General features: G+C 48.7%; 1 protein-coding gene across 6 annotated transcripts in view; it reads right to left on the bottom strand.

Moving 5' to 3' along the window:
* LOC128702322 (AT-rich interactive domain-containing protein 3C) overlaps positions 1-25,053 on the bottom strand; it is a 385,866-nt gene that overhangs the window by 174,052 nt on the left and 186,761 nt on the right. For 5 of the 6 annotated variants that reach the window (XM_070102109.1, XM_070102106.1, XM_070102107.1 and 2 more), the window contains exon 4: positions 6,637-6,684. The exons of the other annotated variant lie outside the window; for it this stretch is intronic. In XM_070102109.1, the coding sequence (XP_069958210.1) occupies positions 6,637-6,684 (48 nt within the window). The remainder of the gene's footprint in view (positions 1-6,636; positions 6,685-25,053) is intronic. 6 annotated transcript variants of the gene reach the window in all.

Here is a 25,053-nt window from a genome sequence, read left to right on the forward strand (position 1 = left end):
AAGGTGGATGGAGTGTTGTGATGGAAGGCAGGGAAGGTGGATGGAGTGTTGTGATGGAAGGCAGGGAAGGTGGATGGAGTGTTGTGATGGAAGGCAGGGAAGGTGGATGGAGTGTCGTGATGGAAGGCAGGGAAGGTGGATGGAGTGTTGTGATGGAAGGCAGGGAAGGTGGATGGAGTGTTGTGATGGAAGGCAGGGAAGGCAGGCACTAACACCCATCAGACACGGGCAATAGGAGGAGAAAGGAAGGGAAGGAGGGGAAGGGGAAGGGGAAGGGAAAGAGAGGGTGAATGAAAGGGAGAGACACTTTAATATGTCTATCTGGGGAGGCTGAGTGAGGTAAGGGGAGGGAGGGAAGGTCAGAAGTGGAGGGGGGAATGTGGGGAGGGGGTGAAAATATACGTTATTCACTTTGTTGTGACCCCCTCCCTCCCTCCCTCCTCCACCTTCCTGACCTTCCTTCCCTCCCTAACCTTCCTTTCCCTCCCTCCTGACTTCCTCTCTCCCTCCCTCCCCGACATTCCCTCCCCACCTTCCCTCTCTCCTCCCTCCCCGACATTCTCTCCTGCCTTCCCCCTCTCCCCCCCGACCTTCCCTCCCTCCCTTCCACCTTCCTGACCTTCCTTCCCCCCCTAACCTTCCCCTCCTCCCTCCTTGACCTTCACTCTCCCCTCCCGACCTTCCCCCTCCCTCCCTCCCCCCTGACATTCCCTCCTGACCTTCCCTCTCTCCTCCCTCCTGACATTCCCTCCTGACCTTCCTCTCTCCCCCTCCCCGGCATTCCCTCCATTTACCTTCCCTCTCTCCCCCCCTCCCCTCCCTGACATTCCTCCTGACCTTCCCCCCTCCCTCCCTCCTCCTGACATTCCCTCCCCGACCTTCCCTCTCTCCCTCCCTCCCCCCTGACATTCCCTCCTGACCTTCCCTCTCTCCCTCCCTGACATTCCCCCCCTGACCTTCCCTCTCTCCTCCCTCCCTCCCCGATATTCCCTCCTGACCTTCCCTCTCCCTCTCTCCTCCTGACATTCCCTCCCCGGCCTTCCTCTCTCCCTCCTCCGACATTCCCTCCTGACCCCCTCTCTCCCCCTCCTCCGACCTTCCCTCTCTCCTCCTCCCCCCCTGACATTCCCTCCCCGACCTTTCCCTCCGCCTGACAGCAACACCTGGGGACTAACCAATAAAAATTTTGAAGGAATGGAACAACAACAACAACACAACAACAATAATGCGGAACAACAGCAAAACAAGCAAACAAATACATATAGTGCCATAACTACATTGCCAAATTTAATTACAAACACAGAATGATACAGCACAGTAACCCAAGATAACAAGACAGGGTGGAGGTGGTGTACACACATATCCACACCAACAAACCCACACACACACACACACACACACACACACACACACACAGGGTGGGTGGATTGACCCCCTTTGGGCTGCAAGAAGGCGGGTTTTACACAGTTCACGAGATTGGTGCAAAACTGGAGGACCAAGCAGGGATAACAGGGAAGGGACTACAATGGATCAGGAATACTTGTCAGGAAGACAACAGCGAGTCATGGCATGTGGCGAGGTGTCAGAGTGGGCACCTGTAATGAGTGAGATGCCACAGGGATCAGTCCTACGACTGGTGCTGTTACTGGTATTTGTGAACGACATGACAGAAGGAATAGACTCCGAAGTGTCCCTGTTTGCAGATGATGTGAAGCTGATAAGGCAGAACTACAAAGGCAATCTGGACATGCTGCAGTCCTGGTCCAGCAATTGGCTCTTGGAGTTCAACCCCACCAAGTGCAAAGTCATGAAGATTGGGGAAGAGCAAAGAAGACCACAGACGGAGTACAGTCTAGGGGCCAGAGACTACAAACTTCGCTCAAGGAAAAAGATCTTGGGGTGAGTATAACACCAGGCACATCTCCTGAAGCGCACATCAACCAAATAACTGCTGCAGCATATGGGCGCCTAGCAAACCTCAGAACAGCATTCCGACATCTTAATAAGGAATCGTTCAGGACCCTGTACACCGTGTACGTTAGGCCCATATTGGAGTATGCGGCACCAGTTTGGAACCCACACCTAGCCAAGCACGTAAAGAAACTGGGAGAAAGTGCAAAGGTTTGCAACAAGACTAGTCCCAGAGCTAAGAGGTATGTCCTATGAGGAGAGGTTAAGGGAAATCAACCTGACGACACTGGAGGACAGGAGAGATAGGGGGGACATGATAACGACATACAAAATACTGAGAGGAATTGACAAGGTGGACAAAGACAGGATGTTCCAGAGATTGGACACAGTAACAAGGGGACACAGTTGGAAGTTGAAGACACAGATGAATCAGAGGGATGTTAGGAAGCATTTCTTCAGCCACAGAGTAGTCAGTAAGTGGAATAGTTTGGGAAGCGATGTAGTGGAGGCAGGATCCATACATAGCTTTAAGGAGAGGTATGATAAAGCTCACGGTTCAGGAGAGTGACCTAGTAGCGACCAGTGAAGAGGCGGGGCCAGGAGCACGCACTCGACCCCCGCAACCTCAATTAGGTGAGTACAACTAGGTGAGTACACAACACGTACATGGGAGACAGTAAGTTATGACAACGTTTCGCTCCAACTTGGACAACTTACAAGTTGTTATAAGCTGGTGTCTCCCATGTGTACAAAGAAAATGATAGGATGGATAATGAGAACGTTCAAAACGAGAGATGCCAAGCCCATGATGATCCTTTTCAAATCACTTGTTCTCTCTAGGCTGGAATACTGCTGTACATTAACATCTCCATTCAAAGCAGGTGAAATCGCAGATCTAGAGAGTGTACAGAGATCCTTTACTGCACGTATAAGTTCTGTCAAGCACCTTAACTACTGGGAACGCTTGGAAGCACTTGACTTGTACTCGTTGGAACGCAGGAGGGAGAGATATATCATAATCTACACTTGGAAAATCTTGGAAGGAATGGTCCCAAATCTGCACACAGAAATCACTCCCTACGAAAGTAAAAGACTGGGCAGGCGATGCAAAATGCCGCCAATAAAAAGTAGGGGCGCCATTGGTACACTAAGGGAAAACACCATAAGTGTCCGGGGCCCAAGACTGTTCAACAGCCTCCCATCAAGCATTAGGGAATTGCCAATAAACCCCTGGCTGCCTTCAAGAGAGAGCTGGACAGATACCTAAAGTCAGTGCCGGATCAGCCGGGCTGTGGCTCGTACGTTGGACTGCGTGCGGCCAGCAGTAACAGCCTAGTTGATCAGGCCCTGATCCATCGGGAGGTCTGGTCATGGACCGGGCCGCGGGGGCGTTGATCCCCGGAATAACCTCCAGGTAACCTCCAGGTATGTACAGTATTGTGCCTCTTTGTTCTTCACTCTCACTTAGACAGCTAGCCATGAAAGTCAGTCTTCTTAGTCAGTCTTCTTAGTCAGTCTTCTTAGTCAGTCTTCTTAGTCAGTCTTCTAAAACAGTCTTCTTAGTCAGTCTTCTTAGTCAGTCTTCTAAAACAGCCTTCTTAGTCAGTCTTCTTAGTCAGTCTTCTAAAACAGCCTTCTTAGTCAGTCTTCTTAGTCAGTCTTCTAAAACAGCCTTCTTAGTCAGTCTTCTTAGTCAGTCTTCTTAGTCAGTCTTCTAAAACAGTCTTCTTAGTCAGTCTTCTTAGTCAGTCTTCTTAGTCAGTCTTCTTAGTCAGTCTTCTTAGTCAGTCTTCTTAGTCAGTCTTCTAAAACAGCCTTCTTAGTCAGTCTTCTTAGTCAGTCTTCTTAGTCAGTCTTCTTAGTCAGTCTTCTTAGTAAAACAGTCTTCTTAGTCAGTCTTCTTAGTCAGTCTTCTTAGTCAGTCTTCTTAGTCAGTCTTCTTAGGCAGCAGAGAGCTGAGACTGACCATTGATCTCCCTCACACCGCATACACACAGGTTCATCCACTTACTCCAGCGAGGTTCATCCACTTACTCCAGCGAGACTCATCCACTTACTCCAGCGAGACTCATCCACTTACTCCAGCGAGACTCATCCACTTACTCCAGCGAGACTCATCCACTTACTCCAGCGAGGTTCATCCACTTACTCCAGCGAGACTCATCCACTTACTCCAGCGAGACTCATCCACTTACTCCAGCGAGACTCATCCACTTACTCCAGCGAGACTCATCCACTTACTCCAGCGAGACTCATCCACTTACTCCAGCGAGGTTCATCCACTTACTCCAGCGAGACTCATCCACTTACTCCAGCGAGACTCATCCACTTACTCCAGCGAGGTTCATCCACTTACTCCAGCGAGACTCATCCACTTACTCCAGCGAGACTCATCCACTTACTCCAGCGAGACTCATCCACTTACTCCAGCGAGACTCATCCACTTACTCCAGCGAGGTTCATCCACTTACTCCAGCGAGACTCATCCACTTACTCCAGCGAGACTCATCCACTTACTCCAGCGAGGTTCATCCACTTACTCCAGCGAGACTCATCCACTTACTCCAGCGAGGACTCATCCACTTACTCCAGCGAGGTTCATCCACTTACTCCAGCGAGGTTCATCCACTTACTCCAGCGAGACTCATCCACTTACTCCAGCGAGACTCATCCACTTACTCCAGCGAGGTTCATCCACTTACTCCAGCGAGGTTCATCCACTTACTCCAGCGAGACTCATCCACTTACTCCAGCGAGGTTCATCCACTTACTCCAGCGAGGTTCATCCACTTACTCCAGCGAGGTTCATCCACTTACTCCAGCGAGACTCATCCACTTACTCCAGCGAGGACTCATCCACTTACTCCAGCGAGACTCATCCACTTACTCCAGCGAGGACTCATCCACTTACTCCAGCGACTCATCCACTTACTCCAGCGAGGTTCATCCACTTCCACTTACTCCAGCGAGGTTCATCCACTTACTCCAGCGAGGTTCATCCACTTACTCCAGCGAGGTTCATCCACTTACTCCAGCGAGGTTCATCCACTTACTCCAGCGAGGTTCATCCACTTACTCCAGCGAGGTTCATCCACTTACACCAGCGAGGTTCATCCACTTCCACCAGCGAGGTTCATCCACTTACACCAGCGAGGTTCATCCACTTACACCAGCGAGGTTCATCCACTTACTCCACGAGGTTCATCCACTTACTACAGCGAGGTTCAGCTTACTCCAGTACTCCAGCGAGACTCATCCACTTACTCCAGCGAGGTTCATCCACTTACACCAGCGAGGTTCATCCACATTCCACCAGCGAGGTTCATCCACTCCAGCGAGGTTCATCCACTTACTCCAGCGAGGTTCATCCACCAGCGAGGTTCATCCACTTACACCAGCGAGGGTCATCCACTTACTCCAGCCAGGTTCGTCCACTTCCACCAGCGAGGTTCATCCACTTACACCAGCGAGGTTCATCCACTTCCACCAGCGAGGTTCATCCACTTCGTCCACACAGCTTAAGTGAGCAAACCTCTTTCAACGGTTCCACAGGAGGATAATTGTACAGTGGAAATCCATCCCCTAAACAGCCGGAGTATCGAGCCTCCACCACTTCCATTGTGTAAGTGAATAAACCTCGCTGGTGTAAGTGGATGAACCTCGCTGGTGTAAGTGGATGAACCTCGCTGGTGTAAGTGGATGAACCTCGCTGGTGGAAGTGGATGAACCTCGCTGGTGTAAGTGGATGAACCTCGCTGGTGTAAGTGGATGAACCTCGCTGGTGGAAGTGGATGAACCTCGCTGGTGTAAGTGGATGAACCTCGCTGGTGGAAGTGGATGAACCTCGCTGGTGTAAGTGGATGAACCTCGCTGGTGTAAGTGGATGAACCTCGCTGGTGGAAGTGGATGAACCTCGCTGGTGGAAGTGGATGAACCTCGCTGGTGGAAGTGGATGAACCTCGCTGGTGTAAGTGGATGAACCTCGCTGGTGGAAGTGGATGAACCTCGCTGGTGGAAGTGGATGAACCTCGCTGGTGGAAGTGGATGAACCTCGCTGGTGGAAGTGGATGAACCTCGCTGGTGTAAGTGGATGAACCTCGCTGGTGGAAGTGAATGAACCTCGCTGGTGGAAGTGGATGAACCTGGCTGGTGTAAGTGGATGAACCTCGCTGGTGGAAGTTGATGAACCTGGCTGGTGTAAGTTGATGAACCTCGCTGGTGTAAGTTGATGAACCTGGCTGGTGTAAGTGGATGAACCTCGCTGGTGTAAGTTGATGAACCTGGCTGGTGTAAGTGGATGAACCTCGCTGGTGTAAGTTGATGAACCTGGCTGGTGTAAGTGGATGAACCTCGCTGGTGTAAGTTGATGAACCTGGTTGGTATAAGTGGAAGAACCTGTGTGTAAGTAATGTCTATGCAGCTAGTACCTAGAGACTGGTTAACCTGGTTAAATAATTTAAGAGTCGTACGACCGTTAAACCCCATCAGAGGCGCGTCACGGATACGCAGCTAAGACGTATCGCACTCACAGAAACTTAGATTTTCCCAGTGACGAGTTACGAGAATATATTAATCATGGGGGCGTCAGGGTCATCAAGGGCGTCATGCGTGGGCGTGTAATGGGTGTGGCTACCGTACGGTCATGCGTGGGCGTGCAGGCAATAACAAAGACTACCTACGTACGTACACAAGCTAGCAACAAACCTCTCAACCTCTCCTTCCTACCTTGCGTTTATCGTCTTCAAATGATGAGTGCTTCGTCGGTTCCCGTACCTGAGGGAGAGAGAGAGTCAGTACCTGAGGGAGAGTCAGTACCTGAGGGAGAGTCAGTACCTGAGGGAGAGTCAGTACCTGAGGGAGAGAGAGTCAGTACCTGAGGGAGAGAGTCAGTACCTGAGGGAGAGAGTCAGTACCTGAGAGAGAGAGTCAGTACCTGAGGGAGAGAGACAGTACCTGAGAGAGAGAGACAGTACCTGAGAGAGAGAGAGTCAGTACCTGAGGGAGAGAGACAGTACCTGAGAGAGAGACAGTCAGTACCTGAGAGAGAGACAGTCAGTAACTGAGAGACAGTCAGTACCTGAGAGACAGAGACAGAGTACCTGAGAGAGACAATCAGTACCTGAGAGAGACAATCAGTACCTGAGAGAGTGAGACAGTCAGTACCTGAGGGAGAGAGAGACAGTCAGTACTTGAGGGAGTGAGAGACAGTCAGTACTTGAGGGAGTGAGAGACAGTCAGTATCTGAGAGAGAGAAAGAGACTGAGAGAGAGAGGCAGTAACTGAGAGAAAGAGACAGTAACTGAGAGAAAGAGAGAGAGAGAGAGAGAAGAGCAATACAGAACACCAAATCGTTTAAAGAGAAACAAAGATTAAGAGTGAAGAAGAATTAAGAAATAGGAAAAGAAGAGGAAAAACAGCAATAATAATAATAATAATAATAATAATAATAATAATAATAATAATAATAATAATAATAATAATAATAATAAAAAGACTGTAAATTAATAAACGGAGAGATGAACGGGAGGATCGAACCGTGGTCCTGGTAGGGACAGACAAAAAGTCCCGCTCCCCGTAGCTCAGTGGTAAAGCGCTTGACCTGCCAACACCAAGGCCGCGGTTCGATCCCCCTTCTCGTCCATCCTTCTGTTTATTAATTATTAATATTTCCAACCAATGTATACAAAGTCATCCAGTGGGACACTGAAAAGAATTTAAACATATATATGGTTAACGAAAACTGCTGGATCCTGATGCAGTAAACACAGCGCTGTAGAATATAAATGTTAAAGACCTGGGAGTGACTATGTTAAATGTTAGGTTCACGGAACACAAGTGTTTTTAACTTAGCTTCATAATTTTATTTTATTTTATTATCACACTGGCCGATTCCCACCAAGGCAGGGTGGCCCGAAAAAGAAAAACTTTCACCATCATTCACTCCATCACTGTCTTGCCAGAAGGGTGCTTTACACTACAGTTTTTAAACTGCAACATTAACACCCCTCCCTCAGAGTGCAGGCACTGTACTTCCCATCTCCAGGACTCAAGCCCGGCCTGCCGGTTTCCCTGAATCCCTTCATAAATGTTACTTTGCTCACACTCCAACAGCACGTCAAGTATTAAAAACCATTTGTCTCCATTCACTCCTATCAAACACGCTCACGCATGCCTGCTGGAAGTCCAAGCCCCTCGCACACAAAACCTCCTTTACCCCCTCCCTCCAACCTTTCCTAGGCCGACCCCTACCCCGCCTTCCTTCCACTACAGACTGATACACTCTTGAAGTCATTCTGTCTCGCTCCATTCTCTCTACATGTCCGAACCACCTCAACAACCCTTCCTCAGCCCTCTGGACAACAGTTTTGGTAATCCCGCACCTCCTCCTAACTTCCAAACTACGAATTCTCTGCATTATATTCACACCACACATTGCCCTCAGACATGACATCTCCACTGCCTCCAGCCTTCTCCTCGCTGCAACATTTATCACCCATGCTTCACACCCATATAAGAGCGTTGGTAAAACTATACTCTCATACATTCCCCTCTTTGCCTCCAAGGACAAAGTTCTTTGTCTCCACAGACTCCTAAGTGCACCACTCACCCTTTTCCCCTCATCAATTCTATGATTTACCTCATCTTTCATAGACCCATCCGCTGACACGTCCACTCCCAAATATCTGAATACATTCACCTCCTCCATACTCTGTCCCTCCAATCTGATATCCAATCTTTCATCACCTAATCTTTTTGTTATCCTCATAACCTTACTCTTTCCTGTATTCACTTTTAATTTTCTTCTTTTGCATACCCTACAAAATTCATCCACCAATCTCTGCAACTTCTCTTCAGAATCTCCCAAGAGCACAGTGTCATCAGCAAAGAGCAACTGTGACAACTCCCACTTTATGTGTGATTCTTTATCTTTTAACTCCACGCCTCTTGCCAATACCCTCGCATTTACTTCTCTTACAACCCCATCTATAAATATATTAAACAACCACGGTGACATCACACATCCTTGTCTAAGGCCTACTTTTACTGGGAAATAATTTCCCTCTTTCCTACATACTCTAACTTGAGCCTCACTATCCTCGTAAAAACTCTTCACTGCTTTCAGTAACCTACCTCCTACACCATACACCTGCAACATCTGCCACATTGCCCCCCTATCATACGCCTTTTCCAAATCCATAAATGCCACAAAGACCTCTTTAGCCTTATCTAAATACTGTTCACTTATATGTTTCACTGTAAACACCTGGTCCACACACCCCCTACCTTTCCTAAAACCTCCTTGTTCATCTGCTATCCTATTCTCCGTCTTACTCTTAATTCTTTCAATAATAACTCTACAATACACTTTGCCAGGTATACTCAACAGACTTATTCCCCTATAATTTTTGCACTCTCTTTTATCCCTTTTGCCTTTATACAAAGGAACTATGCATGCTCTCTGCCAATCCCTAGGTACCTTACCCTCTTCCATACATTTATTAAATAATTGCACCAACCACTCCAAAACTATATCCCCACCTGCTTTTAACATTTCTATCTTTATCCCATCAATCCCGGCTGCCTTACCCCCTTTCATTTTACCTACTGCCTCACGAACTTCCCCCACACTCACAACTGGCTCTTCCTCACACCTACAAGATGTTATTCCTCCTTGCCCTATACACGAAATCACAGCTTTCCTATCTTCATCAACGTTTAACAATTCCTCGAAATATTCCCTCCATCTTCCCAATACCTCTAACTCTCCATTTAATAACTCTCCTCTCCTATTTTTAACTGACAAATCCATTTGTTCTCTAGGCTTCCTTAACTTGTTAATCTCACTCCAAAACTTTTTCTTATTTTCAACAAAATTTGTTGATAACATCTCACCCACTCTCTCATTTGCTCTCTTTTTACATTGCTTCACCACTCTCTTAACCTCTCTCTTTTTCTCCATATACTCTTCCCTCCTTGCATCACTTCTACTTTGTAAAAACATCTCATATGCTAACTTTTTCTCCCTTACTACTCTCTTTACATCATCATTCCACCAATCGCTCCTCTTCCCTCCCGCACCCACTTTCCTGTAACCACAAACTTCTGCTGAACACTCCAACACTACATTTTTAAACCTACCCCATACCTCTTCGATCCCATTGCCTATGCTCTCATTAGCCCATCTATCCTCCAACAGCTGTTTATATCTTACCCTAACTGCCTCCTCTTTTAGTTTATAAACCTTCACCTCTCTCTTCCCTGATGCTTCTATTCTCCTTGTATCCCATCTACCTTTTACTCTCAGTGTAGCTACAACTAGAAAGTGATCTAATATATCTGTGGCCCCTCTATAAACATGTACATCCTGAAGTCTACTCAACAGTCTTTTGTCTACCAATACATAATCCAACAAACTACTGTCATTTCGCCCTACATCATATCTTGTATACTTATTTATCCTCTTTTTCTTAAAATATGTATTACCTATAACTAAACCCCTTTCTATACAAAGTTCAATCAAAGGGCTCCCATTATCATTTACACCTGGCTTTATAATATATGCAAGAATTGTGAACAAGCGATACAAGATGCAAAACAACAACATGGGGAGTTGAATAATAGCTCTAGGCCTTTGTTGTTGCAATCACATCATCAGGAGTTTGGAAAGTTGCAGAAATAAGTCCGAGGTGTCAGTAGAGTCATCCAGAAGGGCGCCCTTTGTATGTGTCTACTTGTATCTAATCTATTGACAACGCCTTGAAAATACCAGAGTGACTGGTTCCAGATCTACACACTGGAATGACTCCTTACTTAGCAACGAGAAGCAAGAGACTGGTGGGTTGGTTAACTGGATTTAAAGATTATCAACTACATAGTTAAGTCTGCATATTGCCTGTTTCCCTGCCAGCGTATATACACAGATGTATACCTCACTGTGTATATATTCTGTGAATAAACTTGTGGAGAACTCAATAACTAGCGTGCTAAAAATATCTAGCCTAGACAGGACTCGTAGCAATGGTTTTAAATTGGAAAAATTCAGATTCAGGAAGGATATAGGAAAGCACCGGTTTGGCAATAGAGTTGTGGATGAGTGGAACAAACTCCTGAGTACCGTCATAGAAGCTAAGACGTTGTGTAGTTTTAATTAAAAATAGGTTAGATAAATACATGAATGGGTGTGGGTGGGTGTGAGCTGGACCTGACTAGCTTGTGCTACTAGGTCGGATGCATTGCTCCTCCCTTAAGTGACGTGTCTGACCTAACTAGGTCAAGGCATTGGCTTAGGCCGATGGGAGAAATGGAGCTGCCTTGCATAGACCAGTGGGCCTGTTGCAGTGTTCTTTCTTTCTTATGTTCTTATGCTCAACGTCCTTCCTTCTTTCAGACGAGCCTGGCCCATGGCCGGGCTCCGGGAGTAGAAAAGCTCTCGAAACTCATCAAAGGAATATCAAATGTGTATAGAAGAGAAGAGGACCACTAACCATACCACAGACGGGGATAGAACCCGCGATCAGAGAGTCATAAGACTCCAAACCGACGCGCTAGGTGGTTCTATCACCGCCCGTGGTATAGTTTGTTTGAAATCGTGTCATTTTGACTTCGTGAGTCAAGAGGACCACTAGCTGCCTTCAAGAGGGAGTTTAATCAATTACTTAGATGCTTCTAGTGATCTCTTATACTCATCTTTGGTCTGCGACCGTCACGCAAAGTCGGTCTCACAGAAGAAGCAGTCTTGGGCGGTATTAATAACGGGAGAGGCAAGAGTAACAGTAGCGTTGGTAGTAGCAACAGTAGAAGCAACAGTACCTGCAGAAATAGAGTAGAGGCTGAAAGAGCAGCAACAGCAATATCTACAGAAGACGTAGGATAACATCGGGGGCAACAGTAGCAGCAGGAACAGTAGCAGCAGGTACAACAGTATCAACAGGCCAACAGTGGCACCAGGAACAACAACAGTAGCAGTAGCAGTAACATGAGCGGCGTGATAACTAGGTGATGGAACAGGCCACCTGAGGTGAAGGTGATCACCTCTGTGTATTGTGGTGGTCATGGCTTCCATACACGCCATCACCACTACCATCACCACCCAAACTACCATCGCACCACTACCATCACCACCGCTACACCATAAACACCACTATCAATATTACTACCACCACCTCACTTTCAAGGATCACAACAGCAACAAGAGGAGCACAGACAAAGGTGCGTGTCTACTGTTAACATCAACACAGCAACAAGAGGAGCACAGACAAAGGTGCGTGACTACTGTTAACATCAACACAGCAACAAGAGGAGCACAGACAAGGGTGCGTGTCTACTGTTAACATCAACACAGCAACAAGAGGAGCACAGACAAGGGTGCGTGTCTACTGTTAACATCAACACAGCAACAAGAGGAGCACAGACAAAGGTGCGTGTCTACTGTTAACATCAACACAGCAACAAGAGGAGCAAAGACAAAGGTGCGTGTCTACTGTTAACATCAACACAGCAACAAGAGGAGCACAGACAAGGGTGCGTGTCTACTGTTAACATCAACACAGCAACAAGAGGAGCACAGACAAGGGTGCGTGTCTACTGTTAACATCAACACAGCAACAAGAGGAGCACAGACAAAGGTGCGTGTCTACTGTTAACATCAACACAGCAACAAGAGGAGCACAGACAAGGGTGCGTGTCTACTGTTAACATCAACACAGCAACAAGAGGAGCACAGACAAAGGTGCGTGTCTACTGTTAACATCAACACAGCAACAAGAGGAGCACAGACAAGGGTGCGTGTCTACTGTTAACATCAACACAGCAACAAGAGGAGCACAGACAAAGGTGCGTGACTACTGTTAACATCAACACAGCAACAAGAGGAGCACAGACAAAGGTACGTGACTACTGTTAACATCAACACAGCAACAAGAGGAGCACAGACAAAGGTGCGTGACTACTGTTAACATCAACACAGCAACAAGAGGAGCACAGACAAAGGTGCGTGACTACTGTTAACATCAACACAGCAACAAGAGGAGCACAGACAAAGGTACGTGACTACTGTTAACATCAACACAGCAACAAGAGGAGCACAGACAAAGGTGCGTGACTACTGTTAACATCAACACAGCAACAAGAGGAGCACAGACAAAGGTGCGTGACTACTGTTAACATCAACACAGCAACAAGAGGAGCACAGACAAAGGTACGTGACTACTGTTAACATCAACACAGCAACAAGAGGAGCACAGACAAAGGTGCGTGACTACTGTTAACATCAACACAGCAACAAGAGGAGCACAGACAAAGGTGCGTGACTACTGTTAACATCAACACAGCAACAAGAGGAGCACAGACAAAGGTACGTGACTACTGTTAACATCAACACAGCAACAAGAGGAGCACAGACAAAGGTGCGTGACTACTGTTAACATCAACACAGCAACAAGAGGAGCACAGACAAAGGTGCGTGACTACTGTTAACATCAACACAGCAACAAGAGGAGCACAGACAAAGGTACGTGACTACTGTTAACATCAACACAGCAACAAGAGGAGCACAGACAAAGGTGCGTGACTACTGTTAACATCAACACAGCAACAAGAGGAGCACAGACAAAGGTGCGTGACTACTGTTAACATCAACACAGCAACAAGAGGAGCACAGACAAAGGTACGTGACTACTGTTAACATCAACACAGCAACAAGAGGAGCACAGACAAAGGTGCGTGACTACTGTTAACATCAACACAGCAACAAGAGGAGCACAGACAAAGGTGCGTGACTACTGTTAACATCAACACAGCAGGGTACACAGCGGCGCCTCTACCCTCGTTAAACAACAGCGGGATGCTGACAAATTAACTTCTCACCACTATATCAGGCGCTATCAAACTCTCCACCACCTTCCTGCATCTTCACAGTGTCCACACATCCTCCGTGTCTACACATCCTCCGTCTCTACACATCCTCCGTGTCTACACATCCTCCGTCTCTACACATCCTCCGTGTCTACACATCCTCCGTGTCTACACATCCTCCGTGTCTACACATCCTCCGTGTCTATACATCCTCCGTGTCTACACATCCTCCGTGTCTACACATCCTCCGTGTCTACACATCCTCCGTGTCTACACATCCTCCGTGTCTACACATCCTCCGTGTCTACACATCCTCCGTGTCTACACATCCTCCGTGCCTACACATCCTCCGTGTCTACACATCCTCCGTGTCTACACATCCTCCGTGTCTACACATCCTCCGTGTCTATACATCCTCCGTGTCTACACATCCTCCGTGTCTATACATCCTCCGTGCCTACACATCCTCCGTGTCTATACATCCTCCGTCTCTACACATCCTCCGTGTCTACACATCCTCCGTGTCTATACATCCTCCGTGCCTACACATTATCAGCGTCTAACCATCCTCCATAAGTTCAGATATCCTCCCTGTCTGTTGATATCCTCCCTGTCTGTTGATATCCTCCCTGGACGAGAGGGTGTAATCAGGTTTGGGGATAAAGGAAACACGAAAGGCGAAGTAGACAAAAGAGGAAGTAGGGTAAAGGAAGAAATAATTAAGACTGAGGACAAGAAGAAGGAGTAAATGGTAATAAGGGAGGAGAAAGGCCAGAGGAGTAAAGATATTAGCAGGCAGTAAAGGGAGTAAAGGGTAATAAGAAGGGCCAAGGATAAAAGGAGGAAGAAGTCTTGATGGGAGAGATAATGATGTTAGTCATGAGTGAGAGAGAGTGAGGGAGTCATCCTCCAGGGAGATTGCTTGCTCCCTTATTACTGCCCCCTACCCCCTTTCTTCCTTCCTTCCTTCCTTCATCCTCCTCCCCAGTCTCACCCCTATCATCACCACCCTTACTAACCCCACCACAACTAGTTCCACCACTACCATCCCCACCACAACCAGCTCCACCACTACCATCCCCACCACAACCAGCTCCACCACTACCATCCCCACCACAACCAGCTCCATCACTACCATACTACAACTATGCCCACTATCTCCACCATAATCACTAACTGGAACCCAATCCTAACCAGCCCCAGACCCCAACAACTACTACCACATCCCCAATCACCAGCCTCACAACCACCACAACACAACCAATCCCTACCAACACACTACCAACAGAACCACAGCCACCACAACCTCCAACACAGCCACCACAACCACCACCACCACAACCTCCACCACAGCCACCACAACCACCTCCACCACAACCTACACCACAGCCACCACCACCACAACCTACACCACAGCCACCACCACCACAACCTCCACCAAACTCTCCGCAACACAGCCGCAGCATCAATAGGAAATCAATGTGATGGCTGGTTGAATTTTTCAACTCTACTAGAGGAAGGCAGTGTTGGCCAACTCTGCTAGAGGAAGGCAGTGTTGGCCAACTCTACTAGAGGAAGGCAGTGTTGGCCAACTCTGCTAGAGGAAGGCAGTGTTGGCCAACTCTACTAGAGGAAGGCAGTGTTGGCCAACTCTACTAGAGGAAGGCAGTGTTGGCCAACTCTACTAGAGGAAGGCAGTGTTGGCCAACTCTACTAGAGGAAGGCAGTGTTGGCCAACTCTGCTAGAGGAAGGCAGTGTTGGCCAACTCTGCTAGAGGAAGGCAGTGTTGGCCAACTCTACTAGAGGAAGGCAGTGTTGGCCAACTCTGCTAGAGGAAGGCAGTGTTGGCCAACTCTTCTAGAGGAAGGCAGTGTTGGCCAACTCTACTAGAGGAAGGCAGTGTTGGCCAACTCTACTAGAGGAAGGCAGTGTTGGCCAATTCTGCTAGAGGAAGGCAGTGTTGGCCAACTCTACTAGAGGAAGGCAGTGTTGGCCAACTCTACTAGAGGAAGGCAGTGTTGGCCAACTCTACTAGAGGAAGGCAGTGTTGGCCAACTCTACTAGAGGAAGGCAGTGTTGGCCAACTCTGCTAGAGGAAGGCAGTGTTGGCCAACTCTACTAGAGGAAGGCAGTGTTGGCCAACTCTACTAGAGGAAGGCAGTGTTGGCCAACTCTACTAGAGGAAGGCAGTGTTGGCCAACTCTATTAGAGGAAGGCAGTGTTGGCCAACTCTACTAGAGGAAGGCAGTGTTGGCCAACTCTGCTAGAGGAAGACAGTGTTGGCCAACTCTGCTAGAGGAAGACAGTGTTGGCCAACTCTACTAGAGGAAGGCAGTGTTGGCCAACTCTACTAGAGGAAGGCAGTGTTGGCCAACTCTACTAGAGGAATTCAGTGTTGGCCAACTCTACTAGAGGAAGGCAGTGTTGGCCAACTCTGCTAGAGGAAGGCAGTGTTGGCCAACTCTGCTAGAGGAAGGCAGTGTTGGCCAACTCTGCTAAAGGAAGGCAGTGTTGGCCAACTCTACTAGAGGAAGGCAGTGTTGGCCAACTCTGCTAGAGAAAGGCAGTGTTGGCCAACTCTGCTAGAGGAAGGCAGTGTTGGCCAACTCTACTAGAGGAAGGAAGTGTTGGCCAACTCTCCTATAGGAAGGCAGTGTTGGCCAACTCTACTAGAGGAAGGCAGTGTTGGCCAACTCTACTAGAGGAAGGCAGTGTTGGCCAACTCTACTAGAGGAAGGCAGCGTTGGCCAACTCTACTAGAGGAAGGCAGTGTTGGCCAACTCTACTAGAGGAAGGCAGTGTTGGCCAACTCTGCTAGAGGAAGGCAGTGTTGGCCAACTCTACTAGAGGAAGGCAGTGTTGGCCAACTCTGCTAGAGGAAGGCAGTGTTGGCCAACTCTACTAGAGGAAGGCAGTGTTGGCCAACTCTACTAGAGGAAGGAAGTGTTGGCCAACTCTACTAGAGGAAGGCAGTGTTGGCCAACTCTACTAGAGGAAGGCAGTGTTGGCCAACTCTACTAGAGGAAGGCAGTGTTGGCCAACTCTGCTAGAGGAAGGCAGTGTTGGCCAACTCTACTAGAGGAAGGCAGTGTTGGCCAACTCTACTAGAGGAAGGAAGTGTTGGCCAACTCTACTAGAGGAAGGAAGTGTTGGCTAACTGTACTAGAGGAAGGCAGTGTTTGCCAACTCTGCTAGAGGAAGGCAGTGTTGGCCAACTCTGCCAGAGGAAGGCAGTGTTGGCCAGCACTGCCAGAGGAAGGCAGTGTTGGCCAGCACTGCCAGAGGAAGGCAGTGTTGGCCAGCACTGCCAGAGGAAGGTAGTGTTGGCCAGCACTGCCAGAGGAAGGCAGTGTTGGCCAGCACTGCCAGAGGAAGGTAGTGTTGGCCAGCACTGCCAGAGGAAGGCAGTGTTGGCCAGCACTGCCAGAGGAAGGCAGTGTTTACCAGCACTGCCAGAGGAAGGCAGTGTTTACCAGCACTGCCAGAGGAAGGCAGTGTTTACCAGCACTGCCAGAGGAAGGCAGTGTTTACCAGCACTGCCAGAGGAAGGCAGTGTTTACCAGCACTGCCAGAGGAAGGCAGTGTTGGCCAGCACTGCCAGAGGAAGGCAGTGTTTACCAGCACTGCCAGAGGAAGGCAGTGTTGGCCAGCACTGCCAGAGGAAGACAGTGTTGGCCAGCACTGCCAGAGGAAGGCAGTGTTTACCAGCACTGCCAGAGGAAGGCAGTGTTGGCCAGCACTGCCAGAGGAAGGCAGTGTTGGCCAGCACTGCCAGAGGAAGGCAGTGTTTACCAGCACTGCCAGAGGTGGAGAACAGCATGACGTTCAGTGGTGATAAGTTCCAGTTATGGAAAAAATGAAGAACTCACAAGGAAAACTGTATAGAAAACTCAAAGAGGATCGTCAAATAGAATGAAAGGAACACGTGAAAGACCTGGGAGTAATCATGTCTACTGGCGAATCTTTTAAAGTACACAATAAGGCAAATTTCACGACAGCCAGGAATATACGAGGTGGACAGTGGGAAGTTTCAAAACAGTGGAAGCAGTGCCAGTGGTGGCACTACTGAAATCACTTGCGCTCTCTCGCTTAGAGTTTTGCTCGGTGTTGACGGCCCTGTGTTAGAGTAGAGAAATATCAGAGCTGAAACAGAAATAGAGATGATTTTTTTTATTAACACACTAGCCGATTCCCACCAAGGCAGGATGGCCCACCCTGGCAGGGTGGCCCGAAAAAGAAAAACTTTCACCATCATTCACTCCATCACTGTCTTGCCAGAAGGGTGCTTTACACTACAGTTTTTAAACTGCAACATTAACACCCCTCCTTCAGAGTGCAGGCATTTGTACTTCCCATCTCCAGGACTCAAGTCCGGCCTGCCGGTTTCCCTGAACCCCTTCATAAATGTTACTTTGCTCACACTCCAACAGCACGTCAAGTATTAAAAACCATTTGTCTCCATTCACTCCTATCAAACACGCTCACGCATGCCTGCTGGAAGTCCAAGCCCCTCGCACACAAAACCTCCTTTACCCCCTCCCTCACTGATATAATTTACCTCGTTTTGAAAGTTATACACGGTTATTTTTCCCAGTTCAACATACATTATTACAGCCAGAACCTTCACATGTTCCTCCTGTCATAACTGGTACATTCTTTTCAGTCTGGTTGTAAATCTGAACCTTTCTGAACTTCTGCACGTGCCTGACCTGGGGTGGGCTCCATACTGGGGCCGCGTACTCGATAAAAATAGTAGATTTTTGTTTGTAGATGAATGGTTCAGAGAACCGACATGTTGATAAATTAGACACATGTGCAACTCTTGGGTATCTTGATTCTATTCAAGATTGATGGACTGACCACATCGACTCAAGGTTGAGGGACTGATTACCTCATTCTCCTCCTGTTCTTCAAGATTCTCCTTCGTATGGACTGATGAAGCCACTGTGTGGCGAAACGTTTCCTCAATAAAGATACCCAAGAGTTGCACATGTGTCTAATTTATCAGATTTTTGTTATTCAACTTCCTGAGTATTGTTCTAAGAATAAAGAACAAATAGGCACAATACCTCACAATACCTTGACCGTGATTAAAACACTGTGACTTTGTAAATGGTCCAAGTCTGACCGAAACGTCGTCGTAAGCTCCTCTCTCCTACATGTGGGTTATTGCTATTCTAAGGTTCGCTAATCTTGCATGTGCTGCTGACGTTATACTGTTTATGTGTATAACTGGTGATACGTTTGGTGTTATATTCACCCCCAGATCATTCTCCTTCTTTGATACTTGTACTGTGTCCCGTCTGACCTCTCCTCCACCTCGCATGACCTTGTATTAGTTTGTATTCACCCTGGGAAGGTACTTCTTTGACCACATCTGTAATCTGTTGAGGTCTCCATCGAGTATTTTACTGTCCTATGCCTTTGATATACCTTTGATGGGTTTCGAGAGTTTTCCTACTCCGGCAACCCGGTCCTGGGCCAGGCTTGTCTGGATGTGTGGCCCGCTGGCCCACACATGCATTACAGCCTTGTTGATCTGGCACTTACCTGGAGTCTACCTGGAGGGCATTCCGGGGATCAACGCCTCCGCGGCCCGGTCCACGACCAGGCCTCCCAGTGGATCAGGGCCTGATCAACGAGGCTGTTACTGCTGGTGGAGGTACTTGTCCAGTCTCCTCTTCAAGACTTTTACACTTGTTCCAGCAGTGTTTCTCATATCTTCTAAGATTCTGAATAGTCTGGGAGCAAGAATGTTGATACAGTGTTCTCTTATTGAGCCAACGGCGCCCCTGCCTTTCATTTTCTCACATATCTCTCACTGCAGAAGGTTGTTATAGCAACGTGAAAGCTGGGAACCAGACCTTCGAGTTCTTTCCGTGTATACTATTAAGTTTTCTCCTGTTCTTGTTTACATTGGTTGTACATCATCAGCAAACAGTGACACATAAGATTCAATCCACCTTGGCCCTAACACTGATCCTTGTGGAACCCCACCCGTTACTCTCTCCCATTCTAATATTTTATCCCCTTACTGTTACTGCCTTGTCACTCAGGTACTCCTTGACCCACCGGACCACTTTACCACGTAACTTGCTCGTCTTTCCAATTTCTGGACTAATCTCAGGTGTGGAACCGCATCCAATGCTTTCCAGTGCTCCAAGAAGATGCAGTCAGTCGAACCCGGTTCCATGACCCTGCCAGAGAACTCCGTTAGATTTGTAAGACACGATTTTCTGTTTCTAAATCCGTGGTGGTGTTCCGTAAAAGATCTTCTTCTCCCCCAAGTATTTTAATGTTTGTGTTAGATATTAGTAACCTGTGATTCACTGCTTCTTGTCTGGTTCCTGTGTTTATATGCGAGCACCAAAGGAAGGTAGGGCTTGCGGACGGAAAGGAGAAATGAATGAAGGAAAGGGGAATGAAGAAATGAAGAAAAAAGGGAATGAATGGAAGGAAGGAAGGAGGGTTGGAGGAGGGCAACAGATAAGAGTGATGGCGGGAAAGCGGGCAGCTGTAGTGGTTGTGATCACGTTACTGGCTGGTAGTGGTGGTGGTAGTGGTGGTGGTGGTGGTGGTGGTGTTGCTATTGTTGCTGGCGGTGTTTGCGGTGGTGCTTCTGTTGCTGTACTGCTGTTCTTGCTACTGGTGAGGCCTATGCTGGTAGTGCTTCGTCTATAAAATTGGTATTGGTGGTGTTGCTGTTCTGTGTGGGGGTATGGGTACGTGTGAGGAGGTGTGGGCACGAGTGGGGAGGTGTAGGCACGTGTGGGAGAGGAGGTGTGGGCACGTGTGGGGAGGTATGGGCACGTGTGGGGTGCCTCTTGACAAGGTCCGGCGCCGGCGGGGGGGATGACGGTAGGGGAGGGGGGTGGAAGAGGGAGATGGGTATGAGTGGGGGAGGGAGATGGGTATGAGTGGGGGGAGGGGGCTGCGTATTGTTTGACGCAAATAGCGGTACTGATGAGGGGCGTAACCCCTTATGCTGAGGTGGCGTGCAACACCCGCCCTTCGGTGCCCCTGCCAGAGGGCCCAGTCTTGGCCAGTCTTGGCCAGTCTTGGCCACGCTGCGGGTTGAGGCCTGTGCCCCGCGCCCCATTAACAATTATTATTAGAAACCAGCTACACAGGCAGGAGATAAGAGCCTATCATAGGCCTACCTGGCAGGGCCAGGCTCGGCAGGGTAGGGTGTGGAGGGCAGGCAGGGGCTGGGCATGGGTAAGGTTGGGCGGAAGAGGTATCTTCACCAGATCAACCAGGCTGTGATGGATATGTGGGGCAGAGGGCTATCAGCAGCAACAGCCTGGTGGACCAGACAAGCACCAGACGAGCCTGGACCAGACAAGCACCAGACGAGCCTGGACCAGACAAGCACCAGACGAGCCTGGCCCATGACCGGGCTCCAGAAGTAGACAAATCTGGAAACTCTTCGGAGGGAAAAGTATACATACATACCTGGTCTACTGGAGAGAAAAAGACGCTCCCTCTACAGAAGACGACGAAGAGTCACAGAGCTCCTCAGGAGTGCTAGAATATCTGATACACGAAAGGAGGCGCTGACCAGGGAAGTGGAAACTATCGAACTTAAGCTAAATGACTCTTACAGGAACCAGGAGAGGCAGGAGGAGCTTAAAGCTATTAGTGAAATTGAAAGAAATTCAAAATATTTCTTTTCATATGCCAAAAACAAGGCAAATACCACATCTAGTATCGGGCCCTTACTCAGACAGGATGGGACTTACACAGATGACAACAAGGAAATGAGTGAAATATTGAAATCCCAGTACGACTCTGTGTTTAATGAACCACTAATCGGTCTGAGGATCGACGACCCAAATGATTTCTTCATGAATGAGCCTCAAAACTCCATAAATGTATGCCAGATTTCCGACATTACCCTAACTCCGATAGATTTCGAAAAAGCCATTGACAACATGCCTATGCACTCAGCCCCGGGCCCAGACTCGTGGAACTCTGTTTTCATTAAGAACTGCAAGAAACCCCTCTCGCGTGCCCTAAGTACACTATGGAGGAGGAGCTTGGACATGGGTGAAATTCCACAGTCACTTAAAACAACGGACATAGCCCCACTCCATAAAGGTGGCAGCAAAGCATCAGCTAAGAACTATAGACCAATAGCTCTGACGTCCCACATTATAAAAATCTTTGAAAGAGTGCTAAGAAGCAGGATTGCAAATCACCTGGATTCCCAAAATCTGCACAATCCAGGGCAGCATGTGTTCAGGGCAGGTCGCTCCTGCCTCTCACAACTACTGGATCACTATGACATGGCCTTGGATGCACTGGAAGAAAATCAGAATGCAGATGTAATATACACAGACTTTGCAAAAGCATTTGACAAATGCGATCATGGCGTAATAGCCCATAAAATACGTGCTAAAGGAATAACTGAGAAAGTGGGGAGATGGATCTTCAACTTCCTAACAAATCGAACACAAAGAGTAGTGGTCAACAGAGTTAAATCGGAGGCTGCCATAGTGAAGAGCTCTGTTCCACAAGGCACAGTACTCGCCCCCATCTTATTCCTTATCCTCATATCAGACATAAACAGAGATATACACCACAGCACCGTATCATCCTTTGCGGATGATACTAGGATCTGCATGAGGCTGTCATCTGCTGAGGACGCGGTTAACCTCCAAGAAGATATAAACAAAGTTTTCCAGTGGGCAACGGTAAACAATATGATGTTCAATGAGGACAAATTCCAACTACTCCGTTATGGAAAACTGGAGGAGATAATAACTAGAACAGAGTATACTACTGACTCCGGCCATACAATAGAGCGGAAAAATAATGTAAGGGACCTGGGAGTAGTAATGTCTGAGGATCTCACTTTCAAGGATCACAACAGTGCCACGATCGCACGTGCAAAGAAATGATAGGATGGATAATGAGAACGTTCAAAACGAGAGATGCCAAGCCCATGATCCTTTTCAAATCACTTGTTCTCTCTAGGCTGGAATACTGCTGTACATTAACATCTCCATTCAAAGCAGGTGAAATCGCAGATCTAGAGAGTGTACAGAGATCCTTTACTGCACGTATAAGTTCTGTCAAGCACCTTAACTACTGGGAACGCTTGGAAACACTTGACTTGTACTCGTTGGAACGCAGGAGGGAGATATATATCATAATCTACACTTGGAAAATCCTGGAAGGAATGGTCCCAAATCTGCACACAGAAATCACTCCCTACGAAAGTAAAAGACTGGGCAGGCGATGCAAAATGCCCCCAATAAAAAGTAGGGGCGCCATTGGTACACTAAGAGAAAACATCATAAGTGTCCGGGGCCCAAAACTGTTCAACAGCCTCCCATCAAGCATTAGGGGAATTGCCAATAAACCCCTGGCTGCCTTCAAGAGAGAGCTGGACAGATACCTAAAGTCAGTGCCGGATCAGCCGGGCTGTGGCTCGTACGTTGGACTGCGTGCGGCCAGCAGTAACAGCCTAGTTGATGAGGCCCTGATCCATCGGGAGGCCTGGTCATGGACCGGGCCGCGGGGGCGTTGATCCCCGGAATAACCTCCAGGTAACCTCCAGGTAACCTACCTACATGGAGGTTATTCCGGGGATCAACGACCCCGCGGCCCGGTCCATGACCAGGCCTCCCGATGGATCAGGGCCTGATCAACTAGGCTGTTACTGCTGGCCGCACGCAGTCCAACGCACGAGCCACAGCCCGGCTGATCCGGCACTGACTTTAGGTATCTGTCCAGCTCTCTCTTGAAGGCAGCCAGGGGTTTATTGGCAATTCCCCTAATGCTTGATGGGAGGCTCTTGAACAGTCTTGGGCCCCGGACACTTATAGTGTTTTCCCTTAGTGTACCAATGGCGCCCCTACTTTTTATTGGGGGCAATGCTCATTCATTATTGAAATGATGTTGTGGAGAAAGCGAGGGAGGGGAAGGGAGGGGAAAGGAGGGAGAAGTGTAGGGAGGGGTTGTTGGAGGTCAGTTGGGGGGAGGGAGGCTTAGGGAATGGGATGGATGATAGAATGTTGGGTTGTGGTGGGGTGGTGAGAGAGGGTGGTGGGGGGATGAGTTGTGGGGGTGGGGTTATGATGAAGGAAGGGGTGAGGAAAGATGGGATGAGGGGAGTGTTGGGCCGGTGTGGAGTGATGGGTGAGGGGTATGGTTCCCTTTAGTGAGAGAGAGAGAGAGAGAGAGAGAGAGAGAGAGAGAGAGAGAGAGAGAGAGAGAGAGAGAGAGAGAGTGACGATTAGTGGAAGAATGGGGGGAGAGGGAAATATCCGGGAAGTGGTCACCTCCCCTCTCTTCCCCTCCCTCATCTCCCCTCACATTCCCTGGAGTCCTTCCAAGATACCAGAATTGAAAGTTTGAAGACTTTCGGAGGAGCCATTCTCTAGGTCACTTATAAAGATACAGACGAGGAGAGGTTTACCTGGAGTTCATCTGGAGTGCCTTCCGGGGGTCACCGCCCCCACGGCGCGGTCCCAGACGAGACCTGGTTGATGGCTTGATCGAGTCGTGAGTGACGGGTGATGAGTGACCAGTGAGTGACGGGTGATGAGTGAAAGTGAAGGGTGAGGACTGGTGGGCGACGGGTGAGAGTGAGACGTCAGGGGTGATGGGTGGCGGAAGCGGTGTTATCGCGGGGGCGTTGATCCCCGGAATAACCTCCAGGTAACCTCCAGGTACGAGGAGGTAGGGTTAGGCAGGATTGGATAGGCATGAGCAGGACCTGACTCTGACAGGCTCTGACAAGACCTGGCAGGGTCTGACAGCTTCTGACAGGGTCTAGCAGGATCTAGAAGGCAAGGTCTGGCAGGGTCTGGCAGGGCCTGATAGGGTCTGGCAGCATCTAACAGGGCCTGATAAGGTTTAGCAGGGCAGAATCTGGAAAGGATCTAGCAGGGTCTGCCAGGCTCTGTCAGAGCCTGGCAGGGCTTGGCAGGACCTGGCAGGGCCTGGCAGGGGCAACATGGTGGCAGTACCCTCCCCTGTACCTAAAGTTAATCACCAAACAGACACGACATTCGTACATTAATCTAACAGCAAATGATGCTCTGAAAATATACCTGCCATTAATTGTGCCCACACTGTAAGACGTGCCCGACCTGGGCACGCTGCCTGGGGAGGGGCGCCCAGGGTCGGGAGGGCACCCACAGGGCTTGGGTGGGGAGGGGTGGGTTATAGCCAGTGGGGGGAAGGAAGGGTGGGGAGGATAGAATAGAGGGTGAGAATGGGAGAGGGTAGAGAGGGGTGGGTGAGGAAGGGGGAGGGTAGAGAGGGATGGGTGAGAA

This window comes from Cherax quadricarinatus, chromosome 80, assembly GCF_038502225.1.
Source record: "Cherax quadricarinatus isolate ZL_2023a chromosome 80, ASM3850222v1, whole genome shotgun sequence".
NCBI lineage: Eukaryota > Metazoa > Arthropoda > Malacostraca > Decapoda > Parastacidae > Cherax > Cherax quadricarinatus.